We start from the raw sequence: 20,680 nt of genomic DNA, 5'->3' as shown, positions 1-20,680 counted from the left end.
AACTAGTACTCTTATTTTTATTTTCCAGTAATTAAAAAAAAATTAGTAATAGGTCCGAAGCTGTATCACAGGAATTTTTTTCTCAGAAAATTTGGAAACTTAATGGCATATAAGGAACCAAGCAGTGGAATGCAGAGGAAATATTAGGGATATTCACCCACCTTGTCACTATGGACAAATTAACTTGGATGCAAAACGCCAGTAACAGAAATCAATTTAAAAAAAAAAAAACCTCAAGGTAAATACAAAGAGTTAAATCCGATAACAAGGTCCAGAGGCGTGGAGGTCTGGATCAATGGAAGGGGGAGAAAGAGGCCAGTGATGTTGCAGTGATACAGTCTCGAGGTGTAGTAAGTATTTGTTTATAGTGGAGTCGTATTTTATGCAAGAACACAGTGTTCATGTTTGTGCCTGAAGTAAAATTGTATGAAGTCAGTGTTCCTTGAATATTTTTAGGAAGAGGCCAAGATGGAGAGAGAACAACACATGCAAAAGCTGTCAGAGAACTTGCCTTCTTGGTGGAAGGGCAAGTAGTTCAATATATCCAGGATGGATATATTCCAGTGGCTGGAAAGAAAACTGGATGGGTTAGTGGGGCTGGTCAGAAGGGGCTTTGAAAGTAACAGAGTGTGGATTGATGCCGAAAGATTCCTAAGTTGGAAAGTGACACAGTATTCACGTATCCTCTGTTAAAACCTGGTAGAGGATTGTACTTGGCTTGAAGAAACTATACTTTGTTCTAAGTCAGACTATGGCACAAAAATTTGGTTGAATACAGCTTTGTTTATGTAATGTGTGTAGTTACAAAATATAAATCTGAGTAGATTGCATTTTGTATTGTACTTGAGAAATAACTTAAAGTTTACTTTTATAACATAGCCTGTTTTTGCAGCATTTCCTCAGGTGAGTGCATTGATTTCCCCTAAGTCAGCATTTTGTAAATGTTGACTCTTTCAGTTCTTTATAGTGGCAGATATGAGACTGGTAGCTTTGGCATGATCCTCACCGAATTGCTTACCTTTTCAGGAAGCACATGTATTATACTACACGTTGTCATGGAAATAAACATTATGAGATGGAAAAGAGGTTTCTTCCAAGACAAAAGAAGAAAAATTCTGTAAAATCTCACTGATCAAAAATTAAATACTCATGTTGTTATTTGTATGTAGTTCTGAAAGCTTTAAGTCCGTAAATAGGCTTTCAGGGTTTTTTTCCATTAATTACAGGCTTTTTCCTTCTTTCCCACTTTCAAAATATGTTGATTTTGAGAGCATTTGTAATAATACTTCAATGTGTTAACATTATGATAAGTTTTTAATAAATAACTTGTAATTTCTTACTCAGAAAATCATGGAGCTATATAGTCTTGGCTAATACTTTAATCACCATTTTCTATAGAAAGCAGTGTGACCTTATTTCATAGGGCCATTGAAAATGAAAAGCTTTGTTATGTTTTCTTTCACAGTAGTTAGTGTTGTCTAGCTGTGCTGAAATTTTTCCTTTTTCTGTTTTCATTAGCAGTTCTTATAGCATTTTAGGCCAGTGCCGGGGATACCTGTAATATGTATATAGGCTTTTTATTAGTGAATTGCTTTTTTCTTTATGGAGCAATTTTAATATACGTAGTGAAGACAATGGCTCATAATTGACAGTGAGACTTGTAAAAATTGGTGATTCTTTTTTAAAATATGAATTGTGTTTTGAAGAAGCACAATGCAAGTAAGCTATAAATAGAAAAGTTGGGATCATTGGAAGATCTTTTAGTAACACAGTAAGTTTATTTTGGTCAAATGAAAAAGGGAGTAAGGCACAAACTTGCTTTCAAAATGAATATTTAGTTAATTTTAGTTTCTGTTGCATCCTGTCTTTGTGGAATACTCATCATTTGGCCATTTGGAACTCAAGACTGTAGTTGGTAGACTCGAAGGGAACAGATATCCTCTTTTAACAGTAAAATGGTGGGTATCATTTATTAGTAGTAAAAAAAATTATGTTTTTGTAATACTTTCAGTTTTTAAAAGTATCTTTTTATTCAGTGTACAGTAAGAGAATGTCATTAAAATTTTAAATGGGCATCATTTTCCCAATGAGGTGGCAGAGTCTGAGAAATGTCAAAAGAATTGTTCAGAGTCCTATCGTGATTTGAACCCCTGTTATTTTGACTAAATAGTGCAGTTTTCTGTATGATAGGATAAAATCAGTGAATATACTTAGGGAGAACTAACTCTCTTTGGGATAGTCTAGAAAAGATTGCATAGGGCAGATAAACTAGGTAACTAGCAATTACTAAGATCTGTTTCAAGTAACATTTTCATTGCATCTCAATTACATTTTAAAAATTTAGCTAAGATTCTAGTTAATATGACCCTTTATCATACCCTGCCTCTGCTGTATGCTACATTTTAGCAACAAGCAAAAGCTTCTTTATTCACTATGGACAGAGCTTTGGGGAGATCTGATGTATTCTTTGTTTTTTTCAAGGAAGACTCGAATGTATTTGTGAGATCTGATTAGATCAAAGACTGAGTGATGTGCATCTCAGTTATAAGTGGATATAAATTCTATATTTTATTTGAAGCCTAAAGAAGATAGGGGTGAGAAAGGAAATTACTGTTTCTACAACCATCCCAAATTTCATTGTAGGCTTTAGTCTGCAGTAATAAATCAAGATAACTAGATTTGCTTAGCTAAGACGGATAGATTTATTGGTTCCATTTTTAAATTTTGATATGAATAAGTAAACTGCTACCAGTTGCGTATGTTTCATCTCTTCTAATAATGTTTTATTGCCATCTGCTCCCCTGCATTTTGACATCATTAAACTAAACAGTCCACTTGCCGTAAAGGCCTGACTGGAGCTGTCCATTGTCAAAACCATGGTGTGAAGCATATAAATATGCTCTATCTCTTTATGTAACAAATATATTTTTGTTTAGAATTATGGCCCTGACATAGGAAAAAATAAAAGTAGCAGCCATTAAGTGCCCTCTTTTTTTTTTTTTTTTAAATGTCCTCTTATTGGAATTTTTTCCCATGTTGGAACCTTCCCAGCTCTGATGCAAGTGCTCTGTGTTGAAAGCTCTTCTTTTCTCCCCATTTTCGTCTCATCCTGAGATTAAAATATTAAATCTTTTGTAAGGGAAGATACCTGGATTTATTCACATATGCTTTTCATAAAGAATTATTACTTCCTTAAGTCAGAAGAGAGAAAGACAAATGCCATATGATATCACTTATATGTGGAATCTAAAATATGACACAAATGAACATATCTATGGAACAGAAATAGTCTCACAGACATAGAGAACAGACTTGTGGTTGCCAAGGGGGAGGGGGCGTGGGGGGAGGAAAGGATTGGGAGTTTGGGATTAGCAGATGCAAACTATTACATATAGGTTGGATAAACAGCAAGGTCCTACTGTATAGCACAGGGAACTATGTTCAATACCCTGTGATAAACCATAATGGAAAAGAATATGAAAAAGAATATATATGCGTAACTGAGTCACTTTGCTATACAGCAGAAATTAACACAACATTGTAAATCAGCTCTACTTTGATAAAATTTTTAAAGAAAGAATTATTACTTCTTATTATTACACACCTGTCTTTGTAAATAAAGTTTTATTAGAGCACAGACATGCTCATTCATTTACGTGTTGTCTGTGGCTCCTTTGGTGCTCCAGTGGCAGAGTTGAGTAGTTGCAACATAAACCATATGGCCCACAAAGCCTAATATATTTACTCTCTAGCCATTTACAGAAAAAAAATTACCAACCCTAGGTTTAGACCACAGGAATAAGTAAAAGTATGCTTGCTAATTCTGCATAGTAGATGCACACTTTATTGGGGGTCACGAGCAGTCTTGACAGGCACTAATCCTAAAGCACTCTGTTCACTTTGATTGTGAACATCACCCATAAGAAGATAAATTCTTTGGGGGCAGGTATCTTATTCTTGGGTGTATCTTTCCTACCAGAAGAGTTCCTAGACCTAAAACGTTGAATGTGCTCACTAGGTAGCTCTTGAATGAGTGGATACTTTATTTCTTTTAACCATGTTAAGATCTTATGTCAGAGTATAAAATAATTGACATTTATGAAGCATTTCTTACACACTCAAGGAACTATAAGTAAACACTTATAGTACCTTATTTAACCCTCTCACACTTTGAGGTAGTTATTATTTTTGCTGTTTTACAGATGAGGAAACTAAGTCCCCAAATGATGGAACTTCGAAGTTCACACTAGAAATTAGAAGAACGAGGAGCCCAAGTGTCTCTTAACGTCAGTCATTATGCTAGAGATACTGCTCCCTCCAGCATAAAATAGCTGAGCAATGTTCTCTGCTTTTAAAAGATATGAAATTCAAGCATAACTTTGGATAATGATAATATAATTTTGTTTATTTTAGAGATCTAATGACTTTAATTGAGAAAGATACCTTAGAGAATTAATAGTAGTAATGGAAATGTAAGGAGTATCCCAGGTTTTACATTTTCCAGTAACTTGTATTCATCATTAGAGACATGTTTGGTATTGTTTGACATGGGGAGCTCTTCTTAAATTTTCTTTCCCTTTCTGCTTGTTTTGCCTACCTTAAAAGAATCCTTATTTATATGAGCACTCAAGTCTGAGGTCACTTTCTCCTTTACTTCTAAGACTAGGTTGCTTTCTCACTTAAATAAATAGGTGAAAATTGGTGGGAAAATGGTAAAAAGGCAAGCCCATTTGGATTTCATGTTACTTTGGCAATAAAATGTGTGAGAAATCTAGATATAATGTGAGTATAAATAATTTTAATATATGTCCTTATGGTTTTCTCATTCAAATATGAGTAAAATTCTACAAATTTAGTATTTTAAATAAATTCTTAGCTTGCACAGTCTGTATGAGTTTACCAGTGATCCTCTCTAGTACGCCGGAGGTCATGAATCACGTCTCAGATTTGTGGATTTCTTAACTATTTTATCTGACTTTGTTTCGTTTTCTTTATTTCCCCCCTCCCCTCCCTCTCTCTCCCTCCCCCATGCCTCTCTCTCAGCATGAAGCACATTGAGTGCCCATGATTAGAGCATGGCCTTGTCTTCCCATTATAAAAGTCGAAATTGTAACAGTGGTACTGAGATGATTTAGAAAACTCTGTAAGTGATAAATAATTTGTTGGTTTTTAATAGAATGTTGGCAAAAACAGATATTTTTTTTAAGATCTGTTATCTTTATTTACAAGGTACAGACTGGGTTTCTTTTAGTTGTAACTCTGACCAAATGGAAGTTTTCTATGTAAGTAGTTAGTTAAGTTAGTTAGTAGGGTGATAAAGGCAAGTTTTTGTATCCCGAATTTTAATGATGTGTGAAGCAAAAAATTGAAAAAGCAGAGAAAACCTAATCCAAGTCCCCACACTCACTTTAATTAAGACACCCGAGATCCAGTTTAATCTGCGTTCTTAAGAGTTGAAAGGCTGGTTGCTAATGGAAGAAACAAACCTCCTGAAGTTGCGGAAATATTCGATACTTCAAGGCTTGGGTGCACCTGTTCCAATTCTTTATGGTGTACATACCAGCATTCTCCACTGCTTAGGGAAATGATAATAGTTTAATCTGTCCAATTTTGCTTTTAATCATTGAATTAAAAATTTTTTTGATTCCACTTAACAAAAGTTGTACAAACCTCTCTAGAATGTATTTTCCTCTGATCCTAGATCTTGGCTCAACATTAAACCTTTTCTGTTTCTACTGGATATGATTTCATGCCTGGATTATGAAGAGTAGACTGTTGTTTATGCTTTCAACATAAGGGGCTTGACAGACAAAACGCACAGATTCTACGCTTCTCATGGCCACCATCTATTTGAGGCGGCTGGGGACAGGACAGAGAAGAACGCGCTTGCTGCCCGTGATAATATGCAAGTGTGTTGCCATCACCGCTACCCAGTTTAGTATGTGTAAAATTTCTACCATACCTTCGTGAACATATTCTCTGAGATGTTGAATTATAATGTTGTATCTCCCCAAGAGTGCCAGAGTGTCACTGTGATGTAGCCCAGTTATTTATATGAGGACACCATTATCCTCAGTGTTTATAACAGGAATATGCCTTTTGGTAGAGCCAGTTGTTTTTCACACCATAAAACCTCACATATGACTTCTCGGTCCAGGCTGTAAACATCTGTCCTTTTTCTTTTGAGGGAGAATGTTAAGATTCTTAATTTCAGCCTTATTTCTGACTTAATGAGAATGAAATATTACAGCGTTCTTAAAACATATTTGATGGTTATCCATAGATTTACTGCTATAACTTTCTCTGTTGCTTTCTCTTAATTCAAATATAGTAGTTGAAATATTTACATCCATATAGTTTGTACAACAAAAATGGATTCAACATTTAATGCTACAGGCCTCTTTGTCTTTAGCAAAAGCATTAGATCTATAATTATATTTCCCTTTCTGAAGCAGTTTATATAAATTCTCTGAAATGTTTCTCAAAACATAAAGAATTAGCTTTATAGCCATACGTTATATTTTAAGAACTTTGAAGCCATTAATTATAATGGCTGAAAAGGATGGACAGCCAGGTTGAGGAGAAGAAAGTTAGATCTCTGTAATAAACTTATCTCTTTTTTTTTTTGCGGTATGCAGGCCTCTCACTGTTGTGGCCTCTCCCATTGCGGAGCACAGGCTCCAGACGCGCAGGCTCAGTGGCCATGGCTCATGGGCCCAGCCGCTCCGTAGCATGTGGGATCAGAATCAGTCCCCGGCATTGGCAGGCAGACTCTCAACCACTGCGCCACCAGGGAAGCCCATAAACTTATCTTTTACAGGTACATGAAGGACTTAAAAGTGATAATCTAAGATGTTAGGCATACCAGGGCAAATAAAAAAATAATGCTTTCATACATTATTCCTAAGTTTACCATAGCAGCCTTATTAAGAAAATTAAAATAGCAGAAGATAATCATCATTATCATTATCCCCTCCTTCTAAACTGGTCTAGAAGTTAGTACTTCCACGTTTAGATCACAGTCAAGAAGATCTGCCTTCATATTTTCTTGGGTCAAGGTAGTGCCTGGCAAAGAGCTTGGCACACAGTAAGCACATAATAAATATTTGGTGAACGAGTGCTTAGGGACATAGGCTTTGGAGTCAGATAGAATTGATTTTGGATCCCATGTTCTCTACTCTGCTTCTCTGGCTTCCATGATGCACTCTCCTGGTTTTTCTCCTACCTCTTTCTCTGTTCCCAAAGTATTTCTGTCATTTGTCTTGTACCTTAGGAGCTTTTCTATTTCATGCCACTCTTTCCCTGAACAATTTCATTTATTCCCACAGCCTCAGTTGTCATCAATGTGCTGATAACTCTTGAATCATTCTTCTAGCTCAGATCTTTTTCCTGAGTTCATATATTCAGTAGACTGTCTATACTTAGATGAACCACGAGCACCTCCAACTCAAAAAAGAAAAAGAAAAGGCTTGAGCTCTATGAGGGAAAGGACGAAACATGTACACCTACTCTACTGGGTACCTGCGTATAACATAGTACCTGCCACACCGTAGGCTGCAGGTATACACTTGACTGAATGGATATCTGTAATTAAACTGATTATCTTTCCATCATCCTAGCACTACCTCCACTATAACATAATTGACTAATTACTGGTCTGTAACCTTCTTTAAACTCCATGAGGGCAGAAATCCTATCTGTCTTATTTGCAGCAGTTAAGCCTAGCGCATTATTTGGTATATAGTAGTTATTCAAAAAATATTTGCTTCATTTTATTGCTGTACATGTCTTTGGGCAAATCACTTATCCTTTCTGAGCTTTGTATTCCTGACCCATCAAATAGTAATAATATTACCTTATATTGTTGTTGTAAAGATGAAACAATTCAGTTTAATATGTATAAAATTTTTCTTTAACTTTTTACTATAAAAAATGTTCAAATACACACAAAAACATGTAACTAGAGACTTAGTTTCTTCTACATGTATATTGCAAGGAGTGGGGAGATGGAAAGGATTACAGACTAAAAGATTTAGGAGACATACACCAACTGTAGTATATGGACCTTCCTTATTTGGATCCTGATTAATATTGTGTTGGGGTGTGTGTGGTAAGCTGAATAATGTCCCCCCAAAGATGTCCATGTCCTAATATCCAGAGCCTGTGAATATGTTATATTGCATGTCGAAGGGGAATTAGGGATGCAGATGGAATGACGATTGTTTATCACCTGACCTTAAAATAGGGATATTATCCTGGTGGGCCCATTGTAATCACGAGGGCCTTTAAAACTGGAAGAGGGAAGCAAAGAGAGGGTTAGGGTGCTGTAGCGTGAGAAGGACTCAACCTGCTGGCTTTGAGATGGTGGATGAACCATGGAATTTGGGCAGCTCTAGAAGCTGGAAAAAAGCAAGGAAATGGATTTTCCCTAGAGCTTTCAGGAAGAAACTCAGCCCTGCCAACGCCTTGACTTTGGCCCGGTAATATCAGTGTAGGAGAACTGTAAAATAATACACTTGTGCTGTTTTTAAGTCGATGCGGTTTTAGTAATTTGTTACAGCAGCGAGAGAAAACTAATACAGAGGTTAATCAGAAGTAAATTGGAAAATTGGTTATTTGATGATGATAAGGAGATTTTTGTTTTATTTTAGGTGTGATAATGGTATTATGGGTAGATTTTTTAAAAAGAGTACTCTTAGAAATGATGTTGAAATATTATGGATTAAATGATAAATCTTGAATTTGCTTCAGGACAGTTCAGAGACGGCAGGGGAGTGAGCGAATATAGTCGAAACATGATTGGTTATTAGGTGATACGTTGTAAAGCTTGATTTTTTTCCTCTTTATTAAATTTTATGGGTTTTTAAAATAATGAATTGTTTCCGTAGCATCCTCTAAAGATGATCAATGTGGTTTTTTTAAATTCCAGGATCATTGTAAGTTCATGTTAACTTATTTGAAGTATTTCAATCCTTTGTAGTTATTATTATTAATGTTCAGGCTGTCTCATCTGCTTCTTTAAGTCCATTTGATACAACTCTAGTTCTTTGATAGCGTTCTTGCTTTCTACTTCGACAAGATATTCTGGACTTTCCATGTTCATTGTTTGTCCCAATCCTAGAATCAGCAGTTTCTCTAAGGAGTCTGGTTCCTTTCAGTGGGAAGACAATAATTTTGGTGCCAGAGTCATTCATTCTCTAAACAGAGATTTGTTAAGCAACGTGCTGGGGACTGTTCTAGGTGCCAGAGATACAGCAATGAACGAAACAGACAGTGTCCCTGGCCTCAAGGTGTGGAGAGAGAGATAAAAAGCAATAAGAAGAATATAAAATACGTTAGATGGGGATGATAAACCAGTTAAGGAGTATAGAGAATGCTGGTTTGGAGAGAGAGGGTTGCTGTTTTATGTAGGGTGATGAGAGAAAGCCACATGGGTAAAAGGGCCTCTGAGCAGAGAACAGGAAGGAAATGAGGGAGCAAGCCATGCAAGCAGCTGGGGAGAAGATTTCCAGGCAGAGGGACTAGAAACTACAAAGGCCCTGAATTAGAAGCATACTGGCCATTTAGAGAAATAGTAAGGAAGACAGTGTGCCCTGTAGCTCGTGAGCAAAGGAAAAGTGGCAGATCAGGCCAGAGAGGTCGCAGGAGTCAGATTCTATAGGACCTCTGGTTTTAGTTCTGACTTAGAAGGGAGTTGTTGGAGGGTTTTTAGCAGAGGAGCAGCGTGACCTGATTTAGTCTTTCCTGGCCTCTATGTCCTTGGAAGGGTAGAGCAGGATCTTTAGGCAGTCACTGCAATAAGTTATCCAAGCAAGAGGTAATGATGGCTTGAACTGGGACGTACTCTGGACGTTGTAAGAAGTCATCAGGTTATATATTTCTCATATTGTCGTGGGCAGTTCATCTTTCAACACCAACTTGCTCTCCTACTGAATGATATGTTCAGCAATTCAAAAGCACTACATCTAGTAAGAGTAACCTTCCTTGGAAGACGCTTAGCGACATCTGTTTGTTTAGGGGGATATCATCCCCCAGCCTCATTTGACTTATGTTAAGTTTCCAAGTAAGGTTTGATGTAACGTAGTGTTTTTTCACCTAATATATGCCAGTAATAAGAATATTTTACTGGTAGTTGAGTAATTTGACTTGAACCAGAGAGTTAACTGATGAATTTCATGCCTGTTCAGGTACAGCCTGGCAAGATATTTAAATCTACATTATAATCTTCACTACTCTTTTTTTTTTTAACAATATTGGTTTAGAGTTAACAGCTGTTTTTGAAAAAATATCATATAACCCACCTTATTCCTATCTTAACACCTCTTTATTTATTTATTTATTTATTTTGCAGCATACGGGAATCTTAGTTCCCTGACCAGGGAGTGAACCCATGCTCCCTGCAGTGGAAGCGCGGAGTCTTAACCACTGGACTGCCAGGGCAGTCCCTAACCCACCTTATTCTTAATATAGTTGGAAAACATCTGTTTTCAGAGAATTCACACATTGTACTACCTGGAATTCTAATGGTCTTAATCTTTGTTTTCTCTCTGGAAACTTTATATATATAAACAAGAGCCTTTTAGTGAGCTCAGCTATATTTGAAGCACATAGTAAATAATTAGATGATTTCTAATTCCTTATATGTTACATAGTCTTTTATAACATAATACTCTACAAATCCCCAGTAATATATTTATGTGGCACATTACTGAGAAGTTACTTGGATAAACTTGAAAATCACATAGTTAGGGCCTTAAAATGGTTAGAAAAGAAAATTAAACCTCAGGATAAGATTGCTTAAAACTTGTGTTAACTAATTTGCTAAATGATGCAAACTTGAATCATCTGCTTGGGGAAAAATGCAATTAAGGTCTTTCTAGAGTAAAGAGTTTTCACTTTATCTTTCCAAGTGATATACCACAAAAATTTCCCCAATATCAGGAGGTACATGTTCTACTAAATTAATGAATATCACGTGGTTCAATTTTTAAAAATTCTTTATCACCAATTTATAGTCTATAGTCCAAAAGAAATGACCTTATTTCTTTGTAGTAAATTAAATTTCATGGTTAGTAAGTCAGTGGTCTGTTTGCTTTTTTAAAAAGTATTGCCCCTTAGAATTCTCAGATATATCACTATGACAAATATTTTAAAAACTAGCAACTCAACATATTGTGCGTTGGTTAAATTTTACTTGATTAATTTGACAACTTTACATATTATATACTGAGAAGGTATTCTAGTGTGCTGCTAGGTTTCCCACTAATTTATATTAACTTATTTAATGATAATCTTTGTAATCTTAGGTTTGACTATCATAGTGCTAAAAACAAAAGCTTAGAATAAGTATGAATGTATGTCATTCCAAACCTTTAAGACTCATAAATTATCATTCTAAAGTTAATAAAAGATATCTCACTAACACTTACTTTGGAGAGTAGCTACTGGCTTTAAATTTCTCGATGAGTTTTATGATGCTGAAATATATTTAATACAAAAGAAAAAAATTAACTTTTAAACATGGTTCCATTGGGATAGAGATCAGCCATGAAAGAAGCCTAATTTAATGGAAGATGTTCAAGATTAAGATTAAAAAGGAAAACTTGAGTCAAGAACTAAGCTCCGCTTCATGTTCTCATTGTGACACTTTACTGACTTACTCATTATTCAGTTTGAATAAGTCACTTAAATTTTTGTGACTTAGGTTCCTAGATTATGAAATAGGGCTAATTCAATGCTCCCATTTAATACCTCTATTAGAACTTAAAAGAAAAATCTGGTTTTATTACAGATAAGTAGATTGAGGTCTTTAAACTGCTGTCTCTAAAGAGATGTATATTTTTTTCTACATAAAATTTATTTTTATGGCAGTTTCAATAAATTTGAAGTATTTTGGTCTCTCTACTCCCCGTGGAAGACTGTTTTTGTCTGTGTGGTAGTGCAGTTTTTTTTTTGTTTTGTTTTGTTTTTTTTGCGGTACACGGGCCTCTCACTGTTGTGGCCTCTCCCGTTGCGGAGCACAGGCTCCGGATGCGCAGGCTCAGCGGCCATGGCTCACGGGCCCAGCCGCTCCACGGCATGTGGGATCCTCCCGGACCGGGGCACGAACCCGCGTCCCCTGCATCGGCAGGCAGACTCTCAACCACTGCACCACCAGGGAAGCCGGTAGTGCAGTTTTATACAGAATTATAAAGGAAGCTGGGCTCATTTTGTGGTGCTTCCCCTTTTCCAAAACTTCACCTTTTTACACCTCCCTCTCCCCAATAAGCCAAGGGAGCAGAGGCCAGGGAGTGGGCACTTGACAGCTCAAAAGTTGCCCACTCCTGTGCTAGACTAGTGAGAAATTCAGTCTGAAGAAATGAAACAGCACTTTATTCATAAGGGAAATAACTGTTCCTTGGAAATGTTCAGGGCTTGGTAAAAATTAACAAGGCTTGTGTAGCTTTGTGTGAGGACCAGTGTACCAGCAACACAGCAACAAAACGGAGCTGTGAGAATTTCTATCTTATCCAAAGTGGTTAAAATGAGGCAGTAACAAAAAGCAAGGCTTTTCTTCCCAAGGAAGGAACAGCAGTGAGCTCAGACCCTCTTTATATGTGTTTAAGACACAGTCACATGTTTCATGTTTAAGAATGGCTTCTCGTGTTAAATAAGTTAGTTCCCATGTACCTTCTCCTTGAAGCATGGGCCAGATGGATTCTGTCCCCTTTTACAATGACTGATGGGGAATTACTACACTCTTTTATTGCTATAAATGTCTCAGTGACTCAGTACTTTAGGGCTTATGCATAGATGTGATGAAATAAAGGCATATGGTAGATGAAAGGGTTTGACTCTCTTTGAGGTCTGATTTTCAGATTTTTCAATTGGTAACTTTCCCACTGTTTGAAATCCTGAACCTAATCCATATTTTAAAAATAGCTATCTCAATTGTGTTCTTTAAAAAGGCAAAATGAAAGTGATTTGGAAACTTTCCTTTTTCATTTACTTGATTAAATATTAATTTTTTGCCTTCTTTTTTTTTTTTTGCGGTACACGGGCCTGTCACTGCTGCGGCCTCTCCCGTTGTGGAGCACAGGCTCCGGACGCGCAGGCTCAGCGACCATGGCTCACGGGCCCAGCCGCTCCACGGCATGTGGGATCTTCCCGGACCGGGGCACGAACCCATGTCCCCTGCATCGGCAGGCGGACTCTCAACCACTGCGCCACCAGGGAAGCCCTGCCTTCTATTTTTAAGGCAGTTTTCTGGTAATGGGTAGAAAGAAGTTAATAGAAGGAAGCTGTCATTTTACAGAGTTTATCATTGATTTAGGAAGGAAAAATATTACAGGATATTGATAAATAGCAAATATATTTCATAGGTGGAGGTGTTAAAGATGTTAAGAGGGACAAGAGAACACTTCTGCCTGGGATAATCAGGGAATACTGGGGAAGAAGATGGAATTTCCATGAGCCTTACAGAATGGGAAATCCATGAGTAGTCATGGAGAAAGGGACATTTCATCGACTGTGCCTCATAGAAGCAGGGCCTGTCACGGCATGTCCCGGGGACAGTGAGTAGACGATAGCATAGTGTTTAAGAGCACAGACTCTGGAGCCAGACCGCCTGGCTTTAGGGTTGCCCTTAATTTGCTGTGTGACCTTGGGCCGCTTTCTTAACCTCTCTTTGCCTCAGCTAGAGTAAAAGTGTGGTACTAATCATGCCTAAATCATAAGGCTGTTGTGAGGATTTGAGAATAGTGCCTTCAAATAGGGACGGCACAAGTTAAATGGTAAATAAAGATCACCGAGTTAGGTGATAATGGCGGGGATGTGGGTGAACATAAAAAACAAGGTTGTAAAGAAGATTGGAGTGAGCTCATGCAGGGACTGGACTGTCAGGAATGCATAGAGTTTGCAGGGAAGAGTTAGGGAAGCTTTATAAGCAAGAAAATATGATCAGAGTAGTGTATTTGGAAAAATAATCCAGCAGAATAGGCTGAAAAAGAGACTGAAGACAGAGAGACTGGTTAGGAGACTTGGAATTGTCCAGACTTGAGGGGTTCAAGACCAGGACTCAAATGCTGGAGCCTGGGTTTGGATTAAGGGACAGACCTTGGAAACATTTCCAAGGGAACAGTTCTTAGGGTCTGGGGGCTGACAGGGACAGCAGAGCCAGAGGGCCATGCGTGAGTAAGTGGGAGAATGCAGACATGCAGGAATAGTGAGGATGAGCTGGTGATGTGCGCAAGCAGATGAAATCCATGTTGCCTGTCTTGAATTTAAAGATAAGAACAAGCTTTGCAGCGGTGAAGATGCATATCTGCCTTTCTCCAAGAGCAGTCAGGCCTGGATCTAGAAATTGAAGGTGCATTGTGCTATGCAAGGCAGTGAGGGAATTAGGAAGAGAGTAGACAAAGCAAACATTACAGTAACTTTCTTTTGCATTTCTGTAAGAGAAAGTGTGAGTCCAAGAGAGTGAAAATGTGTTCCTAATCCAGTTGACTCACTTGAAACATGGGCACTAGTCGAGCTCCCTGGCCTGTCAAGTGCCGTTTCACAGCTCACGTGCCAAGCAGAGCTGGAGGAGATGTGCTGCGTGTTTATAAATGCAGGGCTTCTGGATCTGCAGTTGCACATCATTGCAAACAGGCTTTATTCTCCTGAGGGAGAAATAGCCTTTCAAGTATGCTAATTAACCTTATCCAGTTCTAACCACGCCTTTAATGTGAATCCCGTCAGCACACACACACACATACATACGTACCACATACGTACCACACACACATACATACACACACAATTTATATTATTTATATGCTTTTCCTAAAAGTTGTTCCTTGTCAACCATTAGAATATATGCCTTTTCTCTTCCACTACACTTTAATCACCTGTGGGTAAGTAGCAGACCTGTTGGTTTTAATCCTTCGCAGTTTTTGCTGTTGTTCATTTATGTATTGATTCCACTTTACTCATTCATTCATTCATTCATTTATTCATTCCAGACACTGTATTAGTTGCTATGGTGAAGAATAAGACGTAGTTCCTGCCCTCAGGGAGCTTACTCTCTAGTTGGGGAAGAAAAGACACAAATACATGCAGTAGAGGCAATAATCTAGTCATTCGGAAAATTACGGAACATGGGAAAAAGACTAATTATGTGGAAGGGGAAGCGGGGAGAGAGAGTTCAGGGGGGAGTTGTGGAGCAGCTGACTCCTGGGCTGCATCTTTTTTTTTTTTAACATCTTTATTGGAGTACAATTGCTTTACAATGGTGTGTTAGTTTCTGCTGTATAATAAAGTGAATCAGATATATGTATATATATATCCTCATATCTCCTCCCTCTTGCGTCTCCCTCCACCCTCCCTATCCCACCCCTCTAGGTGGTCACAGAGCACTGAGCTGATCTCCCTGTGCTATGTGGCTGCTTCCCACTAGCTATCTATTTTACATTTGGTAATGTATATATAAGTCCATGCCACTCTCTCACTTCGTCCCAACTTACCCTTCCCCTCCCTGTGTCCTCAAGTCCATTCTCTACGTCTGCGTCTTTATTCCTCTCCTGCCTCTAGGTTCTTCAGAACCACTTTTTTTTTTTTTAGATTCCATATATATGTGTTAGCATACGGTACTTGTTTTTCTCTTTCTGACTTACTTCACTCTGTATGACAGACTCTAGGTCCATCCACCTCACTACAAATAACTCAATTTCGTTTCTTTTTATGGCTGAGTAATATTCCATTGTATATATGTGCTACATCTTTTTTATCCATTCATCTGTTGATGGACACTTAGGTTGCTTCCATGTCCTGGCTATTGTAAATAGATCTGCAATGAACATTGTGGTACATGACTTTTTGAATTATGGTTTTCTCAGGGGATATGCCCAGTAGTGGGATTGCTGGGTCCTATGGTACTTCTATTTTTAGTTTTTTAAGGAACCTCCATACTGTTCTCCATAGTGGCTGTATCAATTTACATTCCCACCAACAGTGTATGAGGGTTCCCTTTTCTCCACACCCTCTCCAGCATTTATTGTAGAGAAATGCAAATCAAAACTACAATGAGGTATCACCTCACACCAGTCAGACTGGGCTGCATCTTAATGAGTGGTGGTTACTAGGTGAATAGGAAGAATGGTAGAGAAGTGAGGTGAGGACAGGCTGTGAATAGATAGCCCCATTCACAGGGGAAATGAGCCAGTTTTGTATTCACTGTAGCATAAAGAGAAAAGCAGAGGGTGGTGACAGATGAGGCTGTGCGGCAGGCAGAGACCACTGGAGGGACCTGTATGTGGTGTTTAGAAGATTGGACTACACTCAGTGGTCAAAGAAGAATGACATCCTTGAAATGGTTTATGCAGAGCTGTGATCAGATAAGATTTCAGTCCTCGGTGGCAGTGGGAGTACGAATTTAAGGCGGACGAGGCATTTGGTGGTTAGTCCAGGTGGGAGACTTTGAGGACATGAACCAGGACAGTATTGTAGGAATGGAGACGAGGGGGCGAAATCAAGAACCATGTGTGATGTAAAGTCAGCAGGACCCATTATAACCACAGAGGAGGGAGAGGAAGGCCCTAGGATGAGATGATTCTTACGTATCTGCCTTGTATGACCGGGTGACCGATTTCACAGTCTACTTAGGCAGTACAGGAAGAGACAGAATATAGGGAGTTCATTTTTGCTTTTATCTTCAACACGTTGAAATCTTTAACGTGCTCTGACGTATTTTGAGTTAAATCTAATTAATGGTTCACAGAGATGTCTGGATGACTAGAAATATTTCAACATCAATATTCAACATTAACCATATCTCCTCTTGGAAGCAGAGGTGACTCTGCTTTTCCTACAAAACCCTCTGCAGTCATCTGTCATAACTCCTTCACTGGGTTGTCATCCTTGAATTTTTCTTTTTTAACTCTGTAGTCTCAGACCAGTGTTTGGTCTGTAACCTATCCATAAGTGTGAGTGAATGAGTGAAGAAGTGAGTGGATAGATTATTTTTTAAAGTAATGTTATTATTTGATTATTGGGAAAAGTTTATATTTGGCTTGTTGTCATTCTGATTCTTCTGTTTTAACTCCTAGCACCTTCTACCAGAAGAGTCGCAAGCAGCGGGACATCCGCAGGAGCAGTGGCATCAGCCAACTCAGCCGAAAGGCAGCCCCAGCCCAGTGATGAGGACACTTTGGTGCAAAGGGCCGAGCACATTCCCGCAGGGAAACGAACTCCGATGTGTGCCCACTGCAACCAGGTCATCAGGTTGGTTATTTGATTTTAATTTTTTCTTGAAAGGACTTAATACCAATATGGATTTTTTTTTAATATTCTGGAAGATTAGAAATTTTATTAGTGAAAATATTCTTGCTGTATTTCTATATAATAGTATTAAAGTAGACACATAAGAATATATATACATTTGTTAGAATCTATTTTAATAAAAAGTAATTCTGGGCTCTGTGATAATAAAACTAAAAATACCAATCTAGTCAGTTATTAATTCCTGTCAGAACTAAGGGAAAATAATGATTAATGTGGCTTTTCAGAGAATAATAAAATATTAAGACTCAAAGGGACCCCAAAGAACTCCATTATTTCACAAATTGTAAAAGTGAGGACTTTCATTTAGATGAAAAATAACTAATGATGTAAAATAAAGAACTTTGAGTCCTTGAGAAAAGAAGATTGGATTTTTGAATACCTAAGCTCTAAAAGATATAATTACCTTCAGATCTATTCATAAATGCTTTACATTTTAGATTAGGTCATAATCTGCTTCTTTAAAATATTTTTTATCCCAATGTATTTTATTGTTTCTTTAATTCTGATAAGCAGAAAAGGCTAAAAATAAGCTCTTAAGTGAGTGTATTACACTGGCACTTATAAACCTCAGCGTTTCTGAACAAGTGACTTTTAAAACGTTATGACGTGGGGCTTCCTTGGTGGCACAGTGGTTGAGAATCTGCCTGCTAATGCAGGGGACACGGGTTTGAGCCCTGGTCTGGGAGGATCCCACATGCTGCGGAGCAACTAGGCCCGTGAGCCACAACTACTGAGCCTGCACGTCTGGAGCCAGTGCTCCGCAACAAGAGAGGCCGCGATAGTGAGAGGCCCGCGCACCGCGATGTAGAGTGGCCCCCGCTTGCCACAACTGGAGAAAGCCCTCGCACAGAAACGAAGACCCAACACAGCAAAAATAAAATAAACTTCTACCGCCAACATCTAAAAAAAAAAAAAAGAAGAATGTTATGAGGTTTAGGTGTGAATGTTAATGCAGGGATCCCACCAGAGGACCCTGTTGCCTCTGTGAGTTGTCTTGTTGGCAGTAACAGATGATTACTTGAAATGACTGCTCAAGCTCTCTCATCATTTTTAATTTACCTTGCTTTGTAATAGTTGAAACAACAGCACCTCTAAAGCTGAAAAAGGTTAAGACTTACTTGCATTTTCCCCTCCTCTCTTACATAATTATTGCTTAGGATAATGTTTCTAGTTACTACTTAAAATGGAGCACAGGGAGTCTCAATATCTTATTTAAGAACCAAATATAAATATTCTTCTCCTTAATTCACTATTAAATAATAAATGTGTCAAGAGCACAGCACAGGGTACATGATTTTGAAAAACAGCTTTTGCCTTTTAAAGGTAGTCTGCGTTCATTGTGACATTGCCAAAATATGGAAAAACAGAAAGCGAAAATAAAAGTTCATGCATAATTCCACATCCCAAGGCAACCACTATTAGTATTTTAGTTCACACTTTTAAGACACACACACATAAGGACAGATGTTGTTTTACAGAAATGAAATCATGATATTTTGTAAGCTGTTATTTTTCCCTTAGTTTGTATTTTCCACAGTGAGCACCTGCTGTATAAGAATTAGCCAGCAGCAGTGGGAGGGGTAATAATGGTTTATGGGGAGAAGCAGAAAATCAGTAGAAGTTTCCAGAGTCTAGCACAGTATCCGACACACAAAAGCCATTCGGTGAGTGTTTGACCTGAACAGATCATACATGACTCTAGACCCACTCACCCTTCAGATCATAGTATCAATTTGGTTAGAGACATTTTTTTTAAAGTACTACTATAGGGTCTTAACAGAAATATTTAAACTATTATAGAATCTAGTGTGGTACTGCTTTGTCTCAATAAATAAAGCAATGTTTTTAATTACTAACTCTATATAGGGTTATGTTTTTAAGGTTAATGTTAATAAAAATAAGTTTTGACTTGTAACATTGTTTCTGTAAGTTATGGTGCTTTGGTTATGTAGACTGGTATGTGGGGATTCTTTAGTCTGGAGAAAAACACCCTTTATGGAGGCAGGAGTCACTGCTGTTTGTGTCCTGTTGTAATAAGCAAGTGATTACTGGATGGATTAACAAAATGTCAAGTCATATCAGTTTCTGATTCTTGTTGTCTGATTATAAAATTCTGTGATATCCTGCTATCACCACTGCCAGCACATCTGAAAAACTTAGTATGGAGAATATATGAAGATCAAAATAGAAATTACATTCCCCACCCCTAACTGCCATGGTTTCAGTTTTTAATGCTAGCCTAGGATATAATTTTAATGCACAGTCTTCTGCCAAGTAAAATAAATATTACATTAAAAACATGAATGGCCACCACTTATTGCCCCCTCATCTGTTAAATTTTATACTACTCTGGATTATCTCAGCACTTGTTATCAGTTAAGCATTAGAGCTTCATTTACTGGGGAAGTTAACAGGAACAGGTATTAGCTCATGTCAAGATCCTATAACAGTAATTAACATAGCACATTTGCTTGGTGCTCAAATGCTAAAGCAGCTTGAATAGATTGTGGTCAGTTCAGAGAGCTAGTCAACGCATAATTCTAGTTCTTGGCCTCAGTGTCAGTATCACTTACCAAAGCAAGGAGGCGTTAGGTCAAGTGACATTCTCTTGGACACCTGTTTTAAAAACAAGCTGCAGTTGTAGGCTTGATACTTTCAGTACAGAATATTGTAACCTGGCAGAACCTGAGAAGTTTAAGATTATTTTATAATTTATATTTTTGTTTGGTTTTCCACAGTGTAATTTACATTATTTGTTTATAATTTATATTGTTTTATATTTATTTTCTAAACGTTTAAAATTTTCAAAAATATTTTTAAGTAAAGGCAAACTAAGGCAAATTTTATGTTTTATTTTATTTTTTTTGTAGAAAAGTTCATTGTTTTTGGAAAATCTCAGAAACCTGGGTCACTGAATGTTGGTACTGAACTGATTATCTCTTATTGAACATATTTTTAGCTTAAAACTCCATAGATCATTTTATTTTCATCTAATGTTTATAATTCTTTGGTTTATTTGAATCTTGAAAAGATTATGGATGTTTTGCCTAAATTGTATTATTTAGGCAATACTTTGATTAGTCAGTTGCCTTTTACAGATGGATAGAACGTTACATTTTAGGAAATCCTACTGAAGCTCTGATTAAATTGCTCTAGAACATTTCCAATCCATTTATGATAGAAGTGCCATTTCCTCAACTCATACTCATGAACAGATTGACTGTTTGGAGTGCTGATATAATAGGGAAACAGAAAATCAGGCTACTAATATAGCCAAAGCCATATTTAGTTTCTCTGGTAGAACGGGCTTATGAAAACACTAGCTTATTTCTGAACTGTTACATCTAGTGGCATTAAAATCCACTTGTATTACATAAAG

General features: G+C 37.5%; 1 protein-coding gene across 6 annotated transcripts in view; it reads left to right on the top strand.

Moving 5' to 3' along the window:
- The window catches only part of PDLIM5 (PDZ and LIM domain 5), a 213,938-nt gene that overhangs the window by 176,076 nt on the left and 17,182 nt on the right, over window positions 1-20,680 (top strand). For all 6 annotated transcript variants that reach the window (XM_073805583.1, XM_019926429.3, XM_033857386.2 and 3 more), the window contains one exon: window positions 17,067-17,241. In XM_073805583.1, the coding sequence (XP_073661684.1) occupies window positions 17,067-17,241 (175 nt within the window). The remainder of the gene's footprint in view (window positions 1-17,066; window positions 17,242-20,680) is intronic.

The sequence above is a fragment of the Tursiops truncatus genome, chromosome 5, assembly GCF_011762595.2.
Source record: "Tursiops truncatus isolate mTurTru1 chromosome 5, mTurTru1.mat.Y, whole genome shotgun sequence".
In the NCBI taxonomy this organism is placed as follows: domain Eukaryota; kingdom Metazoa; phylum Chordata; class Mammalia; order Artiodactyla; family Delphinidae; genus Tursiops; species Tursiops truncatus.
This window is presented reverse-complemented; position numbering and strand designations above follow the sequence as displayed.